Below are 26,611 nucleotides of genomic sequence, written 5' to 3'. Positions count from 1 at the left end.
GAGTGCGAGTGGGGGAGGAGCAGGAAGAGAGGGAGACACAGACTCTGAAGCAGGCTCCAGGCTCTGACCGTCAGCACAGAGCCGGATGTGACGCTCAAACTCACGAACTGCGAGTTCATGACCTGAGCTGAGGTCAGACGCTTAACCGACTAAGCCCACCCAGATGCCCCACTTTAACAGAATTTAGATGCTATGTATAAATTAGCTAAGACTCAGTTTGTACTGCTATAGATTCCAGACCAATGGTTCCCAATATTTAGTATATGTGTCACCCCGGGAGTTTACTAAGTGGGAGATTCCCAGGCCCCACCCAAAGGCACTAGGTTGAAACCAAATCTTCTAAAGTTTAACCAACTACCCCCATGTGATTCTGATGCATGTACTCTGATATGCTCACACCTAGTACAGATTTCCAACTGGAAAACAATGTGCCTGTCACATAGTTATACAAGCTCCGAAAGGACACTTTGTTAGGACTTTTACCACATCTCAAGGCAATGAACTCCATTTGTAAGTAGCTTTAATTGCCAGAAACTTCTTACGTTGAATTACAATAAAGTCCTGTTAATCTGTCTGTCTGGTTCTCTTAATTAGAGCTACACAGAAGACTTTAGTCCTCAATATTATTTTTAAGAAAATATATTTGACCAAGAAAATAAGTGCTTTTCTTCCTTCTGGATCCCTGTTTTGCCTCTTCAGCAGAGTGGGTAGGTGAGGAAAATAGATCTGAACACGCATCCCTGATGAGAAGATAAGGGCTTCTGCTATGTATGCTACAACGACATTTCGAAAACCAAACACCTAGAACAACTAGGAATTCTCATTTCCTGGAGTAATATCACAATACACGGACACAAAACAAAACATGTCATTCTGAGCTGCCCAGGATGTGGGGCAGTTCTGTTTATCAGAATAATGAATAAGGAGTAAGGAGGGGCTCATTCAGATGAGGCAGGTGTCCTCCTGTTAGAAATCAGTGGGAACCCTCACGTATCCCGGGCACTCATTCATTTTTGTCCAGCTGCAGACATACAAGGGCAGGCATCTGGTTCTTACACCCGTGAAAGTCAGCTGTTAGGAGTAGATATGGAGAAGGGGACTGGCTGGCTGCCCATATTTTTATGGGCATGTTTCCAGGCATTTCACTGGGGCCTCCTCAGATCCTCACATTTGAACTAATTTGTCCCATGTGTATGCTTCCTTAAAAAACAGAGATTTTATTATTCACAGACTTCAAAAAGAATTAGTTACTGGTAAAGTTTTAAAAAAGACAGCAAGAATAGCTTTGGACATGAAGGGAAGGGTACCCAGAGCGGCCATGGGGGTATTCGGTTTATCATTTAAAACAATGTGACTGGACAAGTTAAAAGAAGTCCGTGGCCCAATTATTCATTTACAAAATGGGGATAATAGTAAGTCACTTTTAGCATTGGCTGTTATATGAGGAAACATAACATGTGTTCATTTCTAAACATCTGTTGGTACATAGTCACTACTCAAAACACAGAATGCCAGTCATTATTTGTTAGCATCAGTAATAGTAGTTGGTAGCCTGCCGGAAGAATATTCACACACTAACACCGGTTAGTTCTTTTTGAATGGTACTTAAAATGATTATATAGGTCAGGATGAGCTAAAAGGAGAATACAAATGAATACAAACATAAATACATTAAATCTAGAAAATCGCCTTTGCCTAAATTTTCTATTCACGTAGGTAAGGAGAGATTGAATTTTGGCAGTGGAGAAGTAGAAGGCATTGTCTTGAGTAACTTGCCTGGTAAACATATACTGTTTCCCTTTTCCTTACATATTTCTTTCTGCTGCTGTAGCCAATTTTAGGGTACAAGACTCACACATCAGAAGTTTTAGTTTGTTTAGTTGTTTTTAATGATACAATTCTTGGATCGTTTATTCTTTGTGATGCGAAGTAAGAACAGGGGGACTACAGAACATAAATGCGATGTTTTCTAAGAATGTCTGGGATGATTTGGCCTTAAATGTTTTCAAACATCAAGATAAAAGTTGAGCGAAGGCGTTTAAATCATTACCAAGCCAGCATCTGAATTTGCATGTTGGCTGAGATGCAGGGAGCATTATAGGTTCTAGACCATCTCTGGCATCTGAGCTCTGTAATCTCTGTTACTACTTTTTTTTTTTTTCTGTTTGCGAAATGAGAATGGAAACACCTGCTCCGCATAACTTATGGCATTGTTGAGAACTTTACCGAAACAACAATGAAAACGCTGATCCGATGTAAGCTGGCTTCACTCTCACAAGTCATTGCTCAGAAGTCTTGGCTCCATTTTGGAATTTTCACTGGTCTACAACCTCTCCTGCAAGAATAGCACGGAGGAAGGATACAGCCAAGGTTCTCTCCCTCATTTTGAGGCCAAAATGGCTTACAGGAGTTGTGATCTGATATTCCACACACCAAATTTGGGTTCCTGAACAACACTGAGTTTGATGCCTGGAGGAGAGACATTTATGCTAGCACAGTGGGGGCAGCCTTAATTCAGGTCGTTGGTGTGAATCAGCGGAGACTAACTAGGTGGAGCCTTCCCTACCACCGTGCCAAAGCCCATATATTTGACACTCAGTCTATGTTTTTATTTCATTAATAAAATATGACCTCACTGCTCTTTTGTAATCCCGAAGCGTGAGGGTACATTTGTTGCAAACCGCATGCAGATAAAAGGCGGGTTCCTTTTGAAACTACATCCTCTTAATAAATAATTTTTGATCTACTATACATAATAACGGTAGTGCATTTCTTGTTAAAACGGCAAGCTTTTTCTTTTTTACCAAAATGAAAAGAAAACATTCATTTCTTTATAAATATTTTAAATAGTTTAAATACGTATTTCATACCAAGGATATAAAAATAGCCTCTTTTTTTTTCCTGATAAATAAAGACATGTTCATTTACATGGCAAATAACGTGCAATAGCTAACCACTGGCCACCAGCTCTATTTGACTGATTGTCTAGATGACATGCAGTGATAATTGTCCCTTTGCCTTCACAAAAAGAAAAATAGATCAGCGGGAGCTGTGCACTCCCGAGGCCACCAGTGCTATGGATATTGTTCGGGAATGACAAACAGGCACTCAGGAAAACCTTCGCTGCACTTCACAAAAGTCACCTAGGACAAAACGAATCCACCAATTCTTTGTCTGGGACTTCTAGCTGCTCAGACCCTCGGGGTCTCTGGACTTTTAAAAAGTCGGTCACACAGACCAGGAAGTGAATACCTGTAGAGGAAACTGCTCCTGCTAGGTTTCTAGGGTCTGGCAAGTGTTTGCTACGGCACGGATGTGGCTGTGCCTCTGGCTGGCTTCTGACGGCGCTCTCCCGCGGGACCCCCCCGCTTTGCCCAGTCTTCACTCCTGCCCGGGCAAAAAAGGCAAACTAAAGCTGTCATGCAGTGGTGGGTTTGAGACTGGCAGCTGCCGCACGTGCGAATATCATACGTTTATGGCTTTATTGTCTTTCATTTCTGCTGTGCTTGTGACAACTTCCAGTGGAAAGTTCTCCAAGGGTTCAGTAGAGATTGAGGCCGCTCCTTCCCTGTCCCAAGATCCCGGCAGGTTTTCCAGACTGAAGGGGCTCGTGGCTCCCTGGCTGAAGCTGCCCTCCTCCGATCTGCTGGGGAGAACCAGGTGCAAAGAGGTTTCCGACGAAGAGCAGACGGAGGACGAGAGAGTCGCGGAGATGGACTGCAGAGGCGTCAGTGTGGAATCTGAATGTGGAGAGATGCACCTTAAAAATTGCAAGTGACCTTCCTGGACAACCTGGCAGTGGGCAGGTGAATAATCGAGGTTCGGAGAGTGGTAAAGTTCACTGTCTGCAGGATTTTGCTCATGAGCTCCAGTTCGCTGGGGGCTGCTCCCCACAGAGGAGGGATCCACACTCCAAATGTCTGAGGTGACATTACCGTGACAGAGTTGTGCTTGAGTATAAGCAGCTCCACCTGCTTGCAAGTGTAGGCAAGGCTGGTGCGCACTCCAGGTCATCCTGGTCTGTAAGCTGTCCCTGGGGGGACACACAGAGGTGGTGTGCAGAGAGCAAAACCGCGACGGCGGCTGGGGTGACAGAACGTTTTCCAGAAGTTGCATCACATTCCTCATGTCCTTACCTAACTGGGAGACCTCCTGAGTCAATGTCGTCACCTGTGTGGACAAAGCAAAGCAGAAGGCAATAGTCAGAGGTGCGTGGTGGTGATTTCAGAGCAGCGAGGCAGGGAAATGAGATTTCTCAGTAGGAAGGTGCGAAAGGCCGCTCCACCGCCAACTCCAGCCAAGTCCAAGGGGTAGATGGAGAGGCTGGGCACCTGAGGTAAAGCCATCCTTATTCTGAGGGGAATCCAGGGAGACATTCATAGTCAGGCCTCTGAATCAGGGACTCTGGGGTTCTTGAACAAAATTAGAGACATGGGTCAAGTGTCTCTCGTATCTCTTAAATACAGGCAGTACCTCCTGCTTACTCTGAGTTAGTGGGATACACATTGGTGCACACAAATCATCCTGGATGCCTCAGAAAACAGTATGGAGTGGTGGGGTTGTGTGTAAAGCACTCAGTACACTATCTGTCCAGAGTAGATAGTAAATGATAGCGCTCACTTTTGTCACGTGTAGTTGAGATCCATGGTTACTGTAGGTTCAGGGACAAACTGGCCTTCAGCGATGATGAAGGTGGTAAGCAAGAACCTACACCCCATTTGCCAGAGACAGAGTTTGCAAAAAGAGGGGAAACCACAGAACGGGAGACAGAAATAAGAACGACCTACAAGGCGGGTAGGTACAGATCAACACTGTGGGCAGCTTGGGGGCACAGGGGTCCATCAGTGAATGTGGAACCTTGTGGAATTATAACTCAGATTGTGTGGCATGTGTTTTATCCACTTTTCTAGGCAAGGCATTCAGCTTTTGTAAGATTTTCGAAGTAGACACAACTCTCAAACACTTAAGAACCACTGAAGAGTCTCCATGATTCATTTTACTCTTAAAACCAATAATAAAATTCGCTAGAGTTATTTGTTTTCTTACCAACCACATCACTTTTTTTAACCAAGGAAGCCCACCAGAAGATTGAATCTAGCTTTTTTTGGGGGGGGGATTACATTCTTCAAAGTGAAGAAAACCTGGATTTCAGAAAGCAGGATACAAACATGTATTTTCTAATCTTTGGTGAGCTCTGTAACACTAACATGATGTTGTAATACTTTGCCTTGATTGCTTTAAGACTATATTTTATAAAGGATCTTCTATGACTTGATTTACTGTCATGAATCCTAAAACTCCAATATAAGCAGCTGAACCTACTGACTAAATATCATCAGAAAACAAAACAAAACAAAGAGAAGTGCAACTTCAGTGATGCCAAATCCAAGATTGCTGTTTTGTGCCAACTGTTTTCAACATTTACGTATACATTCCTAATTCATCCAGCAGCTTAATTCATTCCACTTCCTGCGAGTGCGTTCTGAAACTAATTCTCCCTGGCAGGCCCATCAGGAGGTAGTGCTGCTTGAATCAGGCATTTAAAAAAGGCCAGAAGGAGGTGTTTCCATGGTTCAGGCAACCAACTGGTAACACCTGCCTTGAAATTGCCAGGCCAAAAGTATTTCTGCCTTGCTGCTAGCATGGAACTCGAGGGACCCGATCGAATGCTTGTCCAGGCTTTTCAGCAGATCCGAAACTTCTGGTCATAAAAAGATACCTCTGAGCCTCCAATTTAAGGAGCAAAGCGGTGACCCTGAGAAGGGTGCTATGCATTTTGAAATCTTCACTGCAGGTTGTCTAATTTCATAACCTGCCAAGCCTCAATTTTAAAGTGCATGGATCACACTTAAATCTGGATCTGGATCTTGGCACATGCAGACATGGGTTCCATCTTGAATTGATTAGCTCTTCTATCAAAATTTCAGAAGAGAAGGCTGACACTAAATGAGATGTTTGAAGGGATATATTAGCCGTCCATTTCTGTGGATTGTGTAAGTTTCATTCCTGTATCAAACTGACCAGGAGCATACTAGTTCCCAGTAAAAATGCTTTCAATAGGCCTTTTATTAGGATTGAATAAAGACACAGTCTTTGAAGAACCATTTTGCATTTTTGGCACACCAACAATTATGCCATTCAATAAATGTTTGTAAATTTATAATACAATATGATTTGGGGTACCCTTTTCTCTACTGGATTCATAAACAGTGCTAAGATAGGCATTGATACATTATTAGTTCTCTACATGTAAAATGAGGACACTGAGGTCCAGAGGTTAAATGACATTTTTAAGGTCGCTTATTTCATGAGGGACAGTCCTTGATCTAGAAATCAGGCCTTCTAAGTTTGGTGCTCTTTCTGTTATAGCATATTATCACATGGAAAAGGAGATATTGCTTAGGAGGTGAGAGAGTTTGCTAATGTGGCCAGAATCTGTGAAGAGCCCAGATGATACAAAAAGGCAGCTTCATGTGTAAAAGCTATCTGAAATGTCAATTCATCATCAAGTAAGTAATTGGCATCATCTCTAAGAAAGTCAGAGACTGATTAAGTACAGCAAAATCTCATATCAAATTATACAAATAAAACCACAAAAATGGCGTAAAGCAAGGGGAAATCTGGAGCCTGACAATGGTGCAACGGACAGATTTCTGGTTAACTATTTGTTCTAGATTTCAAAATAAATATTTTTCTATGGGCGAAATACCTTTCTAGGGCCACATTCTTGACATCTGACTTTTACTGTGGGTTTGCCACAACTTTAAGGTCATGAACTTTGAATGGGAATCCTAAGTCTTGACTGGCTCCAGGAATGTTAAAAAGCATTAACATTTCCAGAAAACAAAATTACCGTATCAGCTTGAACTCAAAGAAGCAAGGAACCTAAGGCAATAGAACTTTCTTTAGCTCTGGAGGGTAATGATCAATTTATATTAGGGAAGATTTCTGTCAGTGTCACTGAGGAAACACCACTGCACCTTATTAAAGTTACATGAGGGAATTAATCCCTGTTGGGTAAGGGATCTCTCCCTTCACAAAGACAAAGGCAACTGTCACAAGGAGAGATGGCATCTCCTGGAGGTGGATACTCTGGTGACACTGAAGGTGACAACAGACTGTCACGGAAAGTGCAGAAAGATTCACTGCATTTTTGTTTACTGTTTTCTGCTGGGTTTGCTAACTAAATTCATTCTAACACAGGGAAGACCTTATTTTCAATCAAATGTGGAAAGCAATGAATGCAGTGTCTCTACTGGTGAGGCTCAATGCTTTTTTATAGCATGGTAAGAAGATGTGCATTTGGGGGCACCTGGATAGGTCAGTCGGTTAAGTGTCTGACTTCGGCTCAGATCATGATCGCACGGTTGGTGAGTTTGAGCCCCGCATCAGGCTCTGTGCTGACAGCTCAGAGCCTGGAGCCTGCTTCGGATTCTGTGTCTCCCTCTCTGTCTGCCCCTCGCCCACTCACACTGTGTCTTTCTCTCTCAAAAATAAATACACATTAAAAACATTTTAAGAAGCTGTGCATTTGCTAAAGAAAAGGTTGTTGGGGCTCCTTTGTGAACAAGGCTCCATCCATTTAAGGAGATACGTCTTCAGAATACAACTTAAAAGCAGAGTACTACAGAAATAGGTCAGTGAAAACAAACAAAAACCATCCAGATCAAATGCACCAAAGTTTTCCCACCTAACTCAATAACTACTTAAATTCTTTAAATGTCTTCTGTTACTCATGTTAGAGGAGACAACTCCCTTTTGAGTGGATACCACAAAGCCCTTCCCAAGCCCCATCTCACTGGCTGGTGGCTCCACGTCCTGAAGTCTCCCCCTTACACACCACTGGACTGAACACAGGGAGCTTCTCAGCCCACTTCTCAGCATGCACAGCGTGCTCTTCTCTCTGACCGGGGGCTCTTCAGTTCTGCCCCTTTCAGCCTGGTGAGTTTCTTCTCTCCCTTCAAACTTCTTCTAACCCCTCATTTTCTCTGCAGAGCTGGCTCCCGACAGCTCACTTAATCTCACAAAACAGCCTGAGTATCATGTGGGACTGTCTGCCCTCCACTGACACTATAAATTCCTTGAGAGTAGATAGAAACTGTTACTTATCTCAGTATCTCCTGGACTCAGGGCAATGCCCAGAATATGCCGTGTACTCAGTACGTCTTGGATGTCTAAATGAATGTACGTCCTGCCATTTTGAAGGACTTGGCTTTCATATCACCTTCAATTTTTATTCTGTTGTGTCTCATGATTTTACCAGAAATATCCTGGGAGAGAGCTGCCTACTACAAAATTATACTGGGAAATCTGTAACTAACCCTCTTTGTCCCAAGTAAATATGTTTAAAGTAGGTATTATGACTTAAAGGTTTTATATATAAATTCCTTGGGTATTCCTTAATTTTTAAGAGCAGGTGGCATTTCCACTGTTAAGAATCTCTTTGATCTTGTGTTCCCTTCATAATTATAGAAAGGGGTCTCTTTTGGCCAAGACTTCTGCTAGACTTTATTTACCTTACTGCCTTGTCACTTGTCCCAGCAAGTGACTTGATTTCCATGGTAGCTTTAATTTCCTGGGGAAATTGTCCCTATGTACTGACTCCCATGTTTCATGATTATATGATGCCAAGTGACAAACTTAATAAAGTTATCCAGAGTCGTTTTATCAGTTGAAATTTGGTAAGCTTCTTTGCATCCCTGGTTGCTTCCCTAGCCTATTTTAGATGTGGCCTTCTGATTATTTGTACTTATGCAGACAAAGTAGATAAACAAACCATAACCTAATACACATTATTCTCTTACTTGTGTATTCAGTTGCATTTCCTTTCTCCATTTTCCCCCCTTCCTTCCTCCCCATTCTCCTAATTCTTCTGTGAATAAAAACCCATCAGTCCAGGATGTAAAACTGTTAGCCAAACCAGCTCACCATCACCATCTGCAGAGCCAATTGTTCACATCCAAGATTTCTCCATCCCTTCCAAAGTCCCAACTGCTAGAAAGAAGAAGTGTTGAAAACACCATCTGTGCTCCCAAGTGGTTCAGTCTGCTATCCAAAACTTTGGAGCATCTAAAGATTCTTCCCTCCTCTGTTGTCCCAGTAACATGTATTTAACCACCCAAATCATTAGGTGTTTAGCAGGTTTTTGGGCAGTGCCTTTGGTCTTGTTGAGCAGTACCTTCTGTCATGAATAGAAATACCCATGTGACAACAGACTTTGTCAACTATCCCTGACAATCCACACACTGGTCTTTCTATACTTCTAAGAAGGGAATCATTAATCACCACAATTTTTCTACTTTTGCCAGATCTAGGTTTTCTCAGAACTTCTATTGGCTTGGAAACTGTCATTGTTGCCCACATTTCCAGAGTATCTGGTTTTGCCCTCTTATGTTTAATTTGCTCCACTGATGTGATGCTACTTCTCATCCTCCTCTCAATCATATTTCCACAAATGCTTTGTTGTGAGGACTAAATAATAGAGTGAATGTTACAGTTTGGTCCCCATATAACTGATAATTTGTCAAGATCCCAGTATCTGCATTTGATGATGCAACACAGTTTAGTTGAAAACTTCTTCATGATGGGAATACTAACCCAGGACTGACACTTAGCCCAAAGAAAATAAAAGCCAGTTATCTATATAACTGCTCTTCAGCCTCAGCATGGAGAGAGAAACCGCTCTGTTCATGCTTTTACATAATTAATTTGGAAGAAACGGAATCTCCAAGTTTTAGCATTGCCTTGCATGGATCTTTGCAGTAACTAATAGTAACAGCAATAACTAGCAATAACTAGAGTCTTTGAAAAATATTGATTAAGATCCTGCATTTCCAGTGTAAAGTTTGGGTAACTGCAGTCAAACGGGTTGAGAATTCTCTATAAAATACGTGTGAGTCAAGATACAACAATGTGCAGCTTCGTGCGGATCAGCATTGAATAAGGACCAATGCGGGGCTAGATGGGGGCAAGTATGACTAGTCTTTATTGTTTTTTTAATAATAGCTCCAGTCCCTGCATAAGTCCTGCCATTTAAAATCTTTGTTGATGCCTGAGTAATTTAATGAATATTAAGTTGCCTGGTTAATTTCTTAATATGAGTTTCTGGTATTTTCATTTGAACTTAAATAACGTTTTTAAAAAAAGTGTTTCTTATTTATTTTGAGAGAGTAGAGAGAGTGTGCATGAGCAGGGAAGGGGCAGAGAGAGAGAGGGAGAGAGAGAATCCCAAGCAGGCTCTGCGCTGTCCGTGCAGAGCTGACGTGGGGCTCGACCTCATGAAACCATGAGATCATGACCTGCGCTAAAATCAAGAGTCGGGATGCTCAACTGACTGAGTCACCCAGGTGCCCCTTAAATAACTTTCACCAACCCCCCCTAAATAGCACTGCAAGACACAGAAGTAAGTATCACTGTAACTCTAGCAGGTAAGAATGTTTTATATGATCTCAGTGTCTCATGGATGCCCCCACCACTTTAAAATGGCAGATTTTTAAACCACTGTGTTATTACATAGTTGAAAAAATCCATCTGTGGTGCTGCTGACCTCTTGTCCCAGTAAGACTGCACACTGCCTATTTTTACGGTTAGATTGTGTGCCTTTTGGTGTACACACAGATACGCTATTCTGGTGTGACTTTGGATTGTGCCTTTGGGGAACAGCAGTGTGAGTTTCCTAATGAAGACGAGAATGTGTATTTGCCAATACCTTTTATTTTACATGGAAGATAGCTAACTTTTGTCTTCTATTATTCATGTTATTACATTTTTGACTCTTGGCTATTGGCATGGTATGATTCATGGCCTCTGAGTATAACTGGAACTTCAACTGATAGAAAAAAATGTCATTTCCATTTTTGTGCATTCAGTGAACAGATGGGGAATGCATCTGTTGATATAATCTTCTTAGCTTGAAGAGTTCTTGACCCGTCACTAAATTTTTGCCAAACATGTACACATTTTCCTGCTAGACACAGTTTTCCTAAATTCCGGGTACTAATTACACCAATCCTCTCCCCCTGCCACGAACACATATACATTTCTACAAACTCTGATTCAGGTAATTAAATGGTCTTTCATTGAATCTTTTGTTATGTTGCATATTTACCATGGGATTTAGACAAGTTCAATCAAACTCCAGAAGCAGGCAAAACAAAAAGGACGATGGGCATAATTTCATCCTTGTGTCTTTTGCTTCATAAAGCATTCAAAAACAAGTGACAGTCTTTTTATCTGTCAGCTAAAATAATAATCCTACTCGGCACTTGCATAAATTTCATCCGAATGAGGATCTCAATCCCATTACTAACAAAAGTTGTAAATCTTGTTCTACAGCTGGAGAGACTAGAATGTTGAGAGGTGATGTGGCTTATCTGAGGTCACACAGAAATAGTACCAAGGGGTTCACTTTTGCAGGTGCATCTGTTGCCTCTTAAATTATAATAAGAGAAGAATTACAAGCCTTGAAAGTGATTATGCCAATGGTTTCATTGAATTTCTGCAAGCTCAGGCCTTCGGACACAACTTTATTACTTTAGCTGTATTATTGTAATCCATTATTTATCAACTCTTTGATTGCTTTTCTCATCTATTTCCCTGCTTCCTGTGACAAAGTTTGATTAGTATCCAAATTGCTGTCTGGCTAAGGGATCCTCACTGCTAGTAAAGAACACCAAACAAAAGTCTGTCTCCTCTCAGAGTACCAACTGTATAGAACAGTGCTTATTAAGACTTAAAGTATATAGGAGTCACCTGGGGATCTTGACACCATGTATATTCAGATTCAGTACATGTGGGGTTCTGGGATTCTGCATTTCTAACAAGCCCCCCGTTGATGATAATGCTGCTGGTTTGTACTCCAAGAGGTCAGATCATGAGTTCTCATTATGGATTTTGTCCCTTTGGTTAACTCCAGACGTATTATAATTCTTTCAGTAAGAGCTGAGAATTTAGATGAAACAGCCTTTTCCAGTTCCTGTGGCAAGTCTGTAATTGGCATTTATGATTTGTTTAGATCTTCTATAGTTTCTTCCATCAATATTTTGTAGTTTTTAGTGTATAAGTCTTCTACTTACTTGGTTAAATTTATTCTTAGGTATTTTGTTCTTTTTGATGCTACTGTAAATGGGACTGTTTTCTTTTTTTTTTTCAATGTTTATTTTTGAGACAGAGAGAGAGAGAGAGAGAGAGAGAGAGAGAGAGAGTGGGGGAGGGGCAGAGAGAGAGACGCAGACACAGAATCTGAAGCAGGCTCCAGGCTCCGAGCTGTCAGCACACAGCCTGACACAGGTCTCTAACTCGTGAACCATGAGATCATGACCTGAGCTGATGTCAGATGCTTAACCCACTGAGCCACTCAGGTGCCCCGGGACTGTTTTCCTTAATTTCTCTTTCATTATCAGTGTATAGAAATACAACTGACTTTTGTATGTTGACTTTGTATCCTGCAACTTTACTGAAATCATTTATTGGTTCTAACAGTTTTTGGTGGAATCTTGAGGGGTTAGGGTCTTTGCGATTATCAAAGCTGTTGTCTCTGTTCTGGGTGGTTCCCAGTAGTTGAGGATGTGCCAAGATCTGTCAGTGTCCCAAAGTGGAATATCATAGACAGCGTGTAGGTGCAGGTGGATTAGAAGCTGAGCAGCTGGGAAAGTATGCAGTCATTTCCCTTCCAGAGAGAAGCTAGAAGGGCATTTCTGCATGCTCCCTCTCTGCTGAACCTGGAAATACAACCATAGATACGTTCTTACAGCCATTTAAAAACTACTTTACTTGCTCCTGTGGGACTTGTGAACTTAAGCTCGTTTGGCTTTCAGAGCTAGGTGTTTTGAGGGCCCTAGTTGGGGGCACTGCACAAGGTCCAAACTTCCCAATGCTAGGATTTAGGGGTTCCCTATTGATTGTATGGTAGTGTACCTGGGGTGGGGTTTATGGTTTTTGTGTCCCAGCCTTTCCTATCTGTTTCCATGTGGGGGTTTTCTCATTCACCTGATGTGTAGGAGTCATTCAGTTTGTTTTTATTATTTCTTATTTTTATATTTCTCCGAGGGAATTATTCTGTGTACATTCAGTGTGTCTGTAGGAGGAGGGAAATTCAGAAGCTTATTATGCTGTCACTTTGGTGCATTTGTTACTTATTTTATGTAACTTATTTTATGTTGTAATCCCATGTATTTCTTATTCTTACCAATATTATCCCATCTTTGGCCAGTGGAAGACTCTTCATATTGGCTCCTGAGCTCTTTTGACATCATCCCAGGAGTGTGTGATAACTTTCTTGCTGTCTTGTACACTAAGGTGTTCTGGACTGGTGTGTATTTCATGCCTCCAAAAGTGGAAACAGCTATTTCTCCAAGAGACTGTATTTATCCAAGAGCTTCTTTTAATGGGAAATTTTATTTGAGGCCATAATCAAGGCATATTCACTGTTATTGGGCTGGTAATTGTTTATACTCCCTTTTTGTTGAAAGAGCTTGGAAATGTATGCATGTGTATGATGCTACACAGGTTCATACTAATATTTCTAACTCTTATTTCAGGACTATATTTGTATCTCCTTTACACTGTGAATTCTGGTTATTGAGGTATAGAAGATGACAGAATTAAGAGATCTCATAATTACTCATTTACTTTATCCCCCATTACATATTCAACAATTGCAATATATCAATACCAGTCCCACCATTACAAATTATGATTACTGAAAACAGTTAAAAAACTGGGGGAGACATATTCTATTCTAATTCTCTTCCCACTCCCCTTTCAGTGGTTCATCCATATTTACATTGTCAGAGCATACCTTTGACAACTTATACCTTCTCTTCTTTAACTTTCATTTAGACTTGGTACTATAAATAAGCACATATTTAATGCTGATGAACTTGTCCAATGACAATGCCTTTCAAATCATCTTGGTTTTTCTGAATCTTGTTCTTGAGGGCAGTCTTCTGGAAATATATATGGGAACAATATTCCTTGAGTTCTTTCATGTTAACAGTTTGTACCTGATGGTTATTATTATTTTTTTTTAATTTTTTTTAAAATTTATTTATTTTTGGGACAGAGAGAGAGCATGAATGGGGGAGGGTCAGAGAAAGAGGGAGACACAGAATCTGAAACGGGCTCCAGGCTCTGAGCCGTCAGCACAGAGCCCGACGTGGGGCTCAAACTCACGGACCGTGAGATCATGACCTGAGGTGAAGTCGGCCGCTTAACCGACTGAGCCACCCAGGCGCCCCGGTTATTATTTTTTTAATGTTTATTTATTTTTGTGAGACAGAGAGAGACAGAGTGTGAGTGGTGGAGGGGCAGAGAGACAGGGAGACAGAATCTGAAGCAGGTTCCAGACACTGAGCGCTATCAGCCCAAAGCCCAATGCGGGGCTCGAACTTATGAGCCATGAGATCATGGCCTCAGCTGAAGTTGAACGCTTAACTGACAGAGCCACCCAGGAGCCCCCCGTGATGGTCATTTTTGTTGGATATAAAATCCTTAGTTTATACTTTCTTTTCCTAAGAATCTTGTATATTTTGTATGTTACTTCATCTTGCATAAAATGTTGCTGTCTAAAAGTCTAATGATAGTCTAGATTTTTCCCTTGCTAGTCCTTTATAAAAAGATCTTTTTTGTCTAAATAACTAATGAATTTTTTTCTTACTTTAAAGTCTAGTAATTTCACTAGGATGTGAAATTGGCAGTATGCAGTTTCAAAATTTTTTTTGTAATTTTAGGGGAGTTTTATTGGATTATTGTTCTTAGTGTTTGTTTGGTTCCCTGAATTTGGCATTCTTATTCTGAGACTTACATTTTTTTGTTATGTTAGAGCTTCTTTGTTTATCTTAAATATTTGACACTTTTCTCCTAATCCTTTTTAGAAAAAATTCTCTTCATTTAGATAAGATGCTTTAAATTTTCCTCCCTTTTCACCACCAATTTGGCATTATTTATTTGTTCTTGTGTTGCTTGTAATTTAGGCAATTTCTACAATGATCTTTTTCTCACTTTTAATTTTTTAATGTTTATTTATTTATTTTATGTGGGGGGGGGGAGAAAGAGAGAACACAAGTAGGTGAAGGGCAGAGAGAGAGAGAGAGAGAGAGAGACAGAGACAGAGAATCCCAAGCTGGCTCTGTACTGTTAGTGCAGAGCCCAGCATGGGTCTTGAACTCATGAATGAGATCATCATCTGAGCTGAAATCAAGAGCTGGACACTTAAATGGCTTAAGTACCCTATTTCTAATTTTCTACCCTAATTTCTAATTTCTAATTTTTTCTTAAATGTTTTTCTCTAACTCTTGAATTCTATTATTTATGAAATAGGAAAAAAGAGCTTGAAAGGATATAAAATTTTAAATTTCTTTAAAGCACAACATATGAAATATGGAGACATGTTATTATTTACTAATATGGCTAACAGTTATTTGGATATCTGTTATTATATCAATATCTGTATGTTTAAAATTGCTGATGATTAAAAAATAAAAACAAAATATTCAATATGCACACTAGAACCTCACTTAAAAAATACATCTATATGCATTTAATTTCTTTAAAAAGCCCCAAAATATTTTACCCTAAAAAGAACACTGATTTTTTCATTAATTGTTTCTCCTTTATCTCTGGTTGTTGTAAATTTCAATGACCAATTTTTAACTACTGCAAATCAGTGTCCAAAAAAACACATCAAAACGGTAGGTTCCTATCTGAATTAATGCAAGGGTTCTTCTTTTAACTCTCACAGCAATTGAGCACTGAACACTCCAGTGAGAAAGACTGATCCAGCAAGGTGTAATATAAAGCACCATGGAACATGGTACCTAAAACTTGTTCAGAAGTCTAGAAAGGATTTTCTTTTAACCACTGGCAGATACCTTCCCCAAATTAAGCTTTTTCTGATAATGGGGTTTCAAACAAAATACGTTTCCCTAGCAAACGTTTTAATGAATGCTATTTGAATAGAAACTCCTTTATTTCCAAGTCGGAGGAGATTTATTTTAGAAAGTAGGCTTGCAGATTATCAACTGAAGTAAGCGTAAGTCTGTCGTAACAGTATTTTGTTACCAGATATCATATTTGATTTAAAAACACATTTAAAAAGTCAGTATATTACAAGTGGACTCCCCCCAGCCACCTCCTTTGTCTCTTCTTAACACTCTATCATTTTATTGGCTTTAAAATATACTTCTTTTCTTTTTTCTTTTCTCTTCTCTTTATTTTCCTTACTTTTCTTTTCTTTTCTTTTCTTTTCTTTTCTTTTCTTTTCTTTTCTTTCTTTTTCTGGATTTCAAAATGCTAACATGTGGAATAGTCATCAATGGGAAACATATATGGGAAAACATATATTTTCCTCTTGAATAAACATATAGTACATTTTATTAGTCTGTTTTTGAAAGCCCTTTCTAAAATTATCATACCTTAAAATGAGCTGTGCATCATTAAATCAAATATTGCACTTAAGTACATATGGGTAATTTAAGGGACCAAAGACTCAAGTCTTGATGTGAGTTTCTGATATTTCAGAAGGAAATCTTTTCATTGCAGACCAAGGATGGTCTTCTTTGAAAGCTAACCCAATAAAACTACTGAACTGGGATTCAGGTCTTGTTTCTAGGCCTTTCTATATCTCTTGCTGCATATGTGATGATCTCTGGGCCTCAATTTACTCATCTGTGATAAGAACATGTAACATGACAGGATTTCTAATGTCTCTTCAAACTCAGAAGTGAAATTGCATTTTTTCTTCAATGTTTTAATGCCTGATGGTTAAAATAGATATAATGCATGATCCAGCATTTTTTTATGCCTTCTCACCATAAATGTATGTCTACTGTGTGCCAATCATAGCAAAGAAAAAGGCAAATAAAGACTCTTGTCCTCATAGAACTGACATTCTAATGGGGGGGGGATAAAGATAATGACAAATGTAGATAAATAAACTATGTAGTATAATTGAGTTTTGATGGGCTATGAGAGAAAACAAATTTGGAAGTAAATTTGGGGAGTGGGGCTTCTATTTTTAAAAGACTGGTCAAGGAAGACTTCACTGAGAAATTGACATTTGCACATAGGCTTGCAAGAGGGAAGAGAGCTGTCCATGCAGATATCTTGGAGAAGAGCTTTCTGAGCAGAGAGAACAAATTCAAGACCTTTAGGTGCTTTCATAAGCTAAAATATGTGGACAATGTCTGTTCTGGAAATGTCCTCTGTAGGACAGCTGGGGTCATTTGTGATTGCTTTAAGAAATTGGAACAAAGGAAAGGGAAGAGACAAAGGAAGTTAATCATGATGATTAAAGGTCTGTACTTCATGTCACATGAGTAAAGTTTCAAGGAAGAGAGAACATTTATAGAAGAAAAAAACATGCCACAGAATGGGGAGGAAGAAAGATATTAGCTACCTCCAAAATTTAAAGTATTTTCATTGAAAAAACATTTATGTAGCTTTTTCTATTCAACTCAAGAGGGACAGAAGAAAAATTAATAAAAGTCTTTACAGAGAGTTATATGAGCTAAATATAGAGAATAGGTTTCTAAGAGCTAAAGTAATTGAGAAATGAGGTTGGTGGCCATCAGAAGCATTTGGAGAATTAAAAAAAAAAATACAGATACCCAGTGACAACTCTAGAGGTTCTGAGATTTAGTTGGTCTATGCTTGGCCAAAGGAATAGTTATTTTAAAAGTAGTCATTATTTTATATATTAATTTGTAAAAATATCTATAATCCTGTAAAAAAACATTCCTTGAGAATCTGAAAGCACAAGTAGGTTTGGGAACCAATTTCTTTGAGGCATAGTGAGTTCTTACTACAGACAATACTCAGGCAAAATAACTTCTTGCCAATAACCTCAGAAAGAAAATTCTCATATAGGGTGAAAAGCCAGAATAGGTGGCCTCTGAGATATCTCCCAAATTTCAGATTTTATGATTCTACCACAATATGAAAATACAATAATATCAAAGCTGAGGTTGCTTAAATATTTGTTTCAGAGTAATTCTTCTACTCATTATTTATAAAAAATTGATTATTTCAAAATCTATCCTATCACGTGGTCATATAAGCATAAAAAGGAAATGTGACTAATTTAGTACTGATTTATGTGTTTATTTATAATTGTGCACAAGTAAATGGGAAGTGTCAGTGTCCATTTCTCTAGGTGCTTAATTGTTCTCCAATAAAAAGACTTAAAAAAAAACCCCAAATCTTCACAAGTTCATATATGCTTATTTCCAAGTCCTTATTTGAGATACAGGATATTCTCTGTTGCACTTCAGTAAAGTTTCAGTATTTTAACAATAACAAAAATAGTGACAATTTTGAGGCAATTCACAGAATTCTTTGGAGACATAATCCAAGTTCTCAAGAGCCTTGGGGAAGGAAGAAATGTACATGTGAAAATAACGTAAATGTACATAAAAAGTAAATACTGAATGGCAAGTTTAGAAAGCAGGTGTTAAAGCTTAAAGAAGGGACTTAAGAATTGGGATTCATCATAGAAGAATCAAAAAAATTCATAGGGTATTGGAGGCAAAATCATAGCTCTTTTGAAAGATGTATGAGGTTCTCCTTTTTACACCGGGAAATTCATGGGGGCGCCCGGGTGGCTCAGTCAGTTGGGCATCTGACTTCGGCTTAGGTCATGATCCACAGTTGGTGGATTTGAGCCCCGCATCGGGCTCTGTGCTGACAGCTCAGTGTCTGGAGCCTGCCTTGGATTCTGTGTCTCCCTCTCTCTCTCTGCCCCTCCCCGGCTCACACTCTCTTTCTCTCTCTCAAAAATAAATAAACATTAAAAAAATTTTTTTTAAAAAGGGGGAAATTCATGTATTGGGGGAGGATAGGAAAGAAAATTTCCCTGTAATCACTTCCGACTATAAGATTCTATTTAAAAAATTTGAATATTATTTGTAGCTGTTGGATTGGATCAATTATTGAACTTAATTTTCCTATTGATGAATGGAAAATGGCAGGGGGGCATATTCTTTTAAAAACATATCAACTTACAAATTAGCAAGTATGGGAGGGGAATACCCATATCCATCTTTTTAAAAAATAACCAGTTATTCTGAAACTATTGGTTAGTAGTAAGTAAATAACTAGTTACTACTAACTGTCTAATTACTAGTAATAAGCAATCAATAACTAATTGTTTAAATTTCATTTGATTTTTTCTGTACTTGCTTGAATACATAGTAACTCATTTTACTGAATATTTCCCACTTGTATTTTTAGAACAGATTCACTTTCCAACCAGTTTTGCTCCTTGGAGGCTGACTTGTATGAACTCCATCAACAGGCTCATTGGTTCTTTGGTTTCTGGTTGGGTTTGGCCATTGTAGAACATTAGCAGATCAGAGGGGGGTAGGAGAGGGAGGTTGGGGTATGTGTTCCTCCGGCTGCTTCCCTGCAGGGCTGAGGTCGGTAGAAGATCCCAACAAAGATCACAGCTCCTTTCAGGTGGCTTTTCACCCACCTTCCTCTGACTCAAGATTCTATAACCAGTCTCTACTCTGGGCCCTTTAGACCTAGGTGTTGTACTGACCTTCTGTTATTATCCCCACGGTGGGAGGGACTGTTCTATCCTTTGTGTTTTCTCTATACTCAACTAACTTCTTTGTAAGTACTCCTTTTATTCAACCCTGCTCAAATTGCCCATTTGAAATATGGCATTGGTCTCCCTGGGGCCCTTACCAATATGTCCATTTAGTCTCCCTATTCAAAATTAGAAGAGGTCTATATGTAAGTGATCACAGGCCTGGAGGACCGAAACAGCTAATATCCAAAACTACATGAATGCGAAATTCACACTTCACAGGAAAAGCTTTTGAGCGATTTACATGTATTTTTTTCTTTTGGGAGATCCTCATTATTCTTTAGAGTATTTATTTATTTATTTATTTATGATCAGTAAACCTCTCATGAGAGATACAAATCTATCTATGCATACAGGCCTGAGAACTGAAAATAAGCAAAAAGTGTCCTGTAAATCATTAAATAGTTGGGTATATTCCAGTTTAGAAAGCTGTGTCCATGAAATGAATCATTATTGTCAATAATACTTATGTTTTAAAATGAAAAATGCAGAATGGCTTTGCCAGCAGTTAAATGGATTTTGTTTTTCTACGTCAACAAGTGAATGTATAGCTTTTTATTAATTTTGCTTTTGAGAATTGATGGTCAAGAGTTAAATAGGATCATGATGAGGAAGAAAAGAGATTGTATAGTAGGATCTTGGAATGGTCTTGCAATTCTGTCAGTGTGTTTCAGTTGAACCAATTTTCAATGAAAAGATATGATAACAGTAATTCAGAGGATTAAGGAATACCCTTTACCATAGGGTATTACTCATGTAGGTTTCCTTGTGTGAATTATTAATAGAACTCTAAATCTTCATAGCCATTTAGAAAAGTAGTAAAGCAACTCTTAAGAACAACTTCCATTATTGTTGTTTTATTTGTTTGACTGAAGCAGACTTTACTGATCTCATGATAGAAATTTGTAAATGTCACCTGAAAGTCACAAAGAACAAAAGAAAAAATACATAAAATGGATATCACCAAAATTAATACTTTTGTGCTTCAAAGACCAGCATGTAGGGAATGAAAAGGCAACTTAAGTAATGGGAGAAGAAAACTGAAAATCATAACTTGTATCTAGAATATATAAAGAATTCTTACAACTCAGGAATAAAGAAACAGCCCAATTTTAAAGTGGTTAAAGGATCTGGACAGACGATTTTCCAAAGAATGAACACATGGAAAGATCCTCAATATTAATAGTTATCCAGGAAATTCAAACGAAAACTACAATGAAATACTGCTTCACACACACTAGTGTGGTTAGAATAACAAAGTCTTATAATAACAAATAAAAAATTGTTGGCAAGGAAATTAGGAGCCTGGAACCTTCATATGTTGCTGAATGTAAAGTGCTGCTGCTGCTTTGGGAAACAGTCTGGCAGTTTCTCAGATGTTTTAAACACAGAGTTACCATACGATCCAGCAATTCCACTTAATTACCCGAGAGAAATTAAAACATGTCCGCGCAAAAACTTGTGTGAATGTTTTATGAATGTTCACAGCGACATTATTCATATTAGCTGAAAAGTGGTAACAACACAAATGCCCATCAGCTGATGAATGAATAGGCAAAAAGTGGTATATCCATACAATGGAATATTACGTGGGTGTAAAAAGAAATGAGGTATTGGTATGGCCACAACATGGGTGAGCCTTGAAAACCTCATACTAAATGAAAAAAGCTGGTCACAGAGGGCTATAATGTAAGATTCCACTTAAAGGGAATGTTCAGAACAGGCAAATATATGGGCAGAGAATGTAGATTAGTAGGGCTGAGCGTAGGGGAACTTCAGGCATCACGGGTGATGGCTCTATGGTATAGGGCTTCTTTGTGGGGTAATGGTTTACAATGGTTGAAAATTGAGTATAGTGATGAATGCACAACTCTGTGAACATACTGAAAGCCTTCAGATTATACACTTTAAATGGATGAATTATATGATATGTTAATTATATCTCAATGAAGTTGTTTATTTTTTAAACAAAATAAAATTCTAAAAGTGTCAATCAGAGAATTCCAGTCAAAATGCCCTTTGTTGAGCAAGGATGATTTCACAAGCCACCTGCATTTTTTCATTTTGAAAATGAAGATTTGGCTATGATTATCTTTCCTGTAAGCTTCCATTCTGCCTAGTTTTATAATCATTTTGCTATTTATGTTTAGTGTAATATCAGGTAATAATTAAACATTGGTAAACTGGCATACTTAAGGTCTCTTAGCCCTTAAATCCTGAAGTCTCATAGAACAAGTGTTCTTTACTTCAATACACTGACACTATTACATCAAACTATTTAGCTAAAATAAGATACACTGAAATATAAACAATATGCCCTTTCATTTTTCTATTTTAATTTTCTATTCTTTTCTTTTTTCTAATGTTTATTTTGAGAGAGAGAGGGAGAGAGAGCATGAGTGGGGGGAGGGGCAGAGAGCAAGAGGAGAAAGAGAATCCCAAGCAGGCTCCTTGCTGTCAGCACAGAGACCACAGTGGGACTCAATCTCACGAACTTTGAGATCATGACCTGAGCCAAAATCAAGAGTTGGCCACTTAACTGACCGAGACACCCAGGTGCCCCTCTATTCGGTAATTCATAGCAAGAGAAAAGTCTCAGGTAAAAAGTAGTCACTTTCATGATCAAATGTTTCCTTTAAGTCCATTCATTTTCATTTTCTTCCATAAACATGGACTAATTAGTCTGCACTGGGCGGGGGAGAGTAGGAGGGCGGGGGGTGCTAACTTGAGAGTTACCTTTTGTTGGATAGAAGTACAACCTTATATAAGGAGCAAATGAGTATTTGACCCCTTATTAACAGAAGACATCATGCTGAATGGTTTACATATGGTATTAGGTCCTCACAACAATCCTATATTGCAGATTTCATCATTACCATTTAATAGAGAAAAAATCTCAACTTAGGGAAGGAGAACGCTTTGCTGAAGTCACAGAGTTAGTTTTGTGAATAGGGATAAGAATATTTTTCTTTCTCTAAAGCTCATTCTCTTTCTCTACTAGTGTGTTTTATGTCTTATGCCTGCTGTGGCAGAGCACGTAGGTTCCCTTGGTAGGCTTTGCCGCAATGTCTTTCTGGGTCAGGCAGATTTCAGAAATGAGAAAACATTCTAACCCTTACCTACAAACCTTTTCAGAAATGGAGCATTTGACTTACACAGCCCATGTCCCCCACGGTGACATTTTGTTGTTATTTTTAAACAATTTCCTTAGAATTGCACTATTTCTTTGTCCGCTGTAGAGCAATGACAATGTTTTCAAAAGCGTTCTAATATTAGCAGCTGCCCTACATCTTTTAAACCCTTCACTGTTCTGTGAATGTAGGTTATTACCAACATTATTTCCTTTCTGATTTTTGTTCTGTATTTAGCCAGCTGATTATGAAATCTACACATCAATGAACAATGTCTTTATATCTTAAATGTCTGGGCAAATATCAGAATGGGGTTGTTGCTATGTTCTCAAACTTTACATAATGCTCGACATGCCTCGCATATATTGGGGATTGCCTTTTTTATTAAAGAGTTATTATTATGCAGTGCATCCCATGTTCATTATCAATTCTTCTCTTGTTTACCCAGAACAAGGAAAAGAATAAATGAAGAATAAAGCAATCAAATGATCACATGGGTGAGTGGCAGGATACAGGGGAAGTGGAAAAATTAGGCTTGGATTTTAAAAGACAGATTTTTTTTTGGCTACATAAACGACATTATAGGAGATAGGAGGAAAAAAACAAGTAGGTCGGAAGAAAAATAATTTTACACTTTGAAGCCAATTTGTATTTTCATTCTGCCTGTCTTAGTGGGTTTTAACGCACTACCCAAAGAGTCAAGACTATAAATTAAATTCTGTGCAAAGGATAAGATTTTTCTAACTTAAGCTTCAGCCATGAAGAAATCAGATATTTTCCTATAAGGAAAAACTAATTCCTTAGGGAAGGATAATTGGACCATTGATATTTTACCTTGCCCTTTTTATTTCAATATATGGCAAGATAAAAAGATTTATATCATCTCACTAGAAAAGCAATCATAAATACCGAGTCACATTGGGGAAATATTTTGTTTTCCAAGTGGTTATCTGTTTTAACGTATCTACCACTAGTTCACATGGTCAAAGGAAAATCGTAGAGGGTGTGGATTTACAGCTGTGATTTGGGAAACTATGTACATTCCAAAAGGTGAAGATATAAACACATTTTTCCCCAGAATAATTACCGACTCTAGTATTTGAGCTAAGACATTGGTCAGTCAGTTCTTAAAACCATTAAATGATCTCACATATGAGGGAAAAGAATCCAAACAGTTCATATTAATTGGTGCTTTTAGCCAAGAAAAATATTTGAAAAGAAATTGTTCAATAGAAAGTTTTCTAACAGGGTATTTAGGTTTGTTTTGTTGTATTTAACAAGATGTTATTTACGAGACCCAGTGTATGGCCAAGTCTTTGTGATTTAAGGAGTTTCAATCTGATTAGTTTTTCATTCCTATATTGTCAGTCTGCCCTTTGTCTCTCTTACGTCTTGTTAGCAACAATCTTACTCCCAGAGAAAGTGGGCGCAGAAGGAGAGACAGCAGTAAATCATAAATCTTCACTAAGCTGAAGATACACAGGTTTAAGAGAAACCTCTGGGCTTTATGACAAACTACCCAGTTTTCCATTGTTGCAGATAATTGGAAACTGATATGATAACATGATTTCATTTTCCACAAATCTTCCCAGTGTCAATAACTATTATATTTTTCGCTACGATCTCCTCAGGCAATCTTAGTCCTAGAAAGGGATTCTATTACACTGTCTGTGCCCGTCCATGTGCCCTCACCCTAGGTGTACCCGGAAGGTCCAGGTCTTCCTGCGTATTTTTGTCTGAAGAACCTTTCTAGTCTCCTCTGCAGCGAGGCCTGCATGAAGAGCAAGGGAGTCAATCTCTCAGGAACCACCCCCAATTCCATTTTTCCTTGCCTTATGGTGGAACAGTTTTGAATTGTCCTACATACTCTCTCAGTGGTCCCCAGCAGGATTGAGCCCCAGTTGCCCACAGAGTTAATTATCTTATTAACACGCCTTTCTTTCTGTGCTTTCCTTTCTCTTCTGCCTCACCTCTGTACCCTTTATGTTGCTTCCTGGGCCACCTCCCAAATAAACTATTTGCCTCCAAATTGTCTCGAATGTTTTCATTCGAGACAAAATTATTAAAATTTTTCAGAAGGGCACCAAAGTTAGGATAGTGATTCAGATATTGCCTTCTCTATTTATATGAGATGGCCAGAAAAGGCAAAAAGTAGGTAAGTGGTGACCTAGGGCTGGATGTGGGAACAGGGATTAATCATAAATGGCTACGAGAGGTCTTACTGCAGGGATGCAGGTAAAAGCATTCTAAAACTGATACAGTGACGGTAGAACTGTTTGATAAGGTTACTAAAATCATTGAATTGTACACTTGGAATGAGTGAATTTTATGATATGCAAAATATATTTTAATAAAGTTCCTAAAAATTACCTTATTTCACGTGAATAGATGGCAAGGTCCAGAGAGGTAAAGTGCTCAAAGTTACACAGCAAATATATGTCAGGGAAAAGAAGCGCATTTCAGGCCATTTGATTATTCTGAGAAATAGCATTCATCTTTGGATTAATCACCTTGCTTTAACTCATGAAAAATTAAAGTACATGAAAAAAGTGAAAAAGCACCAGTTATACCAAGTATCAATACATTTATGATGCTAATTAGTATAATTATCATTTAGTTAGTGCTCACTTTATGCTAAATGATTTGCCTGCACTATCTCAATTTCACAATGGGCCATAAGGTAGGCATAATCATTACCCTCTACTTACACGTGGGGAAATAGAGCATGAGAGAAAGTAAGGAACTTGTCAATGGTCACATAACTCACATGAGGCTTAGTGGGAATTCATCCATGGTGGTCTGACATCAGAGCATATGCCTGTAATTACTACATTATACTGCTTTTGCTGGTAACTAGGATTTATAGCTCTTACCACTCCAGCATGACCAAAGGAAGAGAAAGCTCCATACCTCACTGTTGAGTTTATTTATTTGCTGCTTGGTCTCCTCTGCTTTGATGAAGAGAACAGCAGCTCCAATCTCTGAGTCTGAAAAGTGTAACACACACAGAATGGGTCCTTTAGTAATAAACTTCATATGTGAGCATTAAGGCAGTTGAAATGGGTAAGAAAACCTAAGCTACTGCCTTTAACTCTTCCTGATGCCTGTGCACTGTAGGTTCTGTCTCCCTGGGATTGAACATGCTTCTAGTAATCCTCTGGATCCTGTCTGATACACGCCTTGAAACTGGGCACGTATCATGGTGGGGACCATGACCTCACTGATGGGATGTGTCCATGGCAAATCACCACCATGTTTCAAGATGACACATTTCCTCTTTTGTTTTTAAGTTTTTTAAAAAATGTTTATTTATTCTTGAGAGAGAGAGAGAGACAGAGAGACAGAGAGAGAATGAGCAGGAGAGGGGCAGAGAGAAAGGGAGACACAGAATTGAAAGCAGGCTCCAGCTCTGAGCTGTCAGCACAGAGCCCGACACGGGGCTCGAACTCACAAGCCATGAGATCATGACCTGAGCCGAAGTCGGACGCTCAACCGACTGAGCCACACAGGTGCCTGACATTTCCTCTTTTTTGACCATTCTCTAAAAATATATCAGAGCCAATGACTAAACCATAGAAAAGGGATGTTCTGTTCCTCCTCCTCTTTTTCTCCCCTAAATATTGATTCCTGTGTCCATTAGAGCCTCCCCACCCTTACCCCGCCGCCACCCAACTTCTATTTCAGGTGCTAAACTCTACTGCAGATTTCCTATCTCTTCCTGAATTGCTCTAAAAGATAATTTCTCCCATTTTCTGGTTCTCTTATCTCCACTTTTTTTTTTTAAACCTTGCTCTTCCAAATACATTTATTTCTGTCAGGGACAAAAGTACAGATAAATTGTTGCTAGCTGGAGTAGAAAGGATATATATATATACATATGTATATACATATA

At 38.9% G+C, this 26,611-nt stretch overlaps 1 protein-coding gene across 1 annotated transcript in view; it reads right to left on the bottom strand.

The window, feature by feature from the left end:
* Positions 1-1,363: 1,363 nt before the first annotated feature.
* The window catches only part of KCNH8 (potassium voltage-gated channel subfamily H member 8), a 358,591-nt gene continuing 333,343 nt past the window's right edge, over positions 1,364-26,611 (bottom strand). Inside the window, exons 15-16 of the mRNA XM_045037664.1 lie at positions 25,630-25,706; positions 1,364-4,170 (exon numbers count right to left, since the gene is read on the bottom strand). Of these exons, the coding sequence (XP_044893599.1) occupies positions 3,466-4,170; positions 25,630-25,706 (782 nt within the window). The 3' untranslated portion in view covers positions 1,364-3,465. The remainder of the gene's footprint in view (positions 4,171-25,629; positions 25,707-26,611) is intronic.

The sequence above is a fragment of the Felis catus genome, chromosome C2, assembly GCF_018350175.1.
Source record: "Felis catus isolate Fca126 chromosome C2, F.catus_Fca126_mat1.0, whole genome shotgun sequence".
NCBI lineage: Eukaryota > Metazoa > Chordata > Mammalia > Carnivora > Felidae > Felis > Felis catus.
Note: the sequence above shows the minus strand (reverse complement) of the source record. Positions and strands in the feature narration are given on the sequence as shown.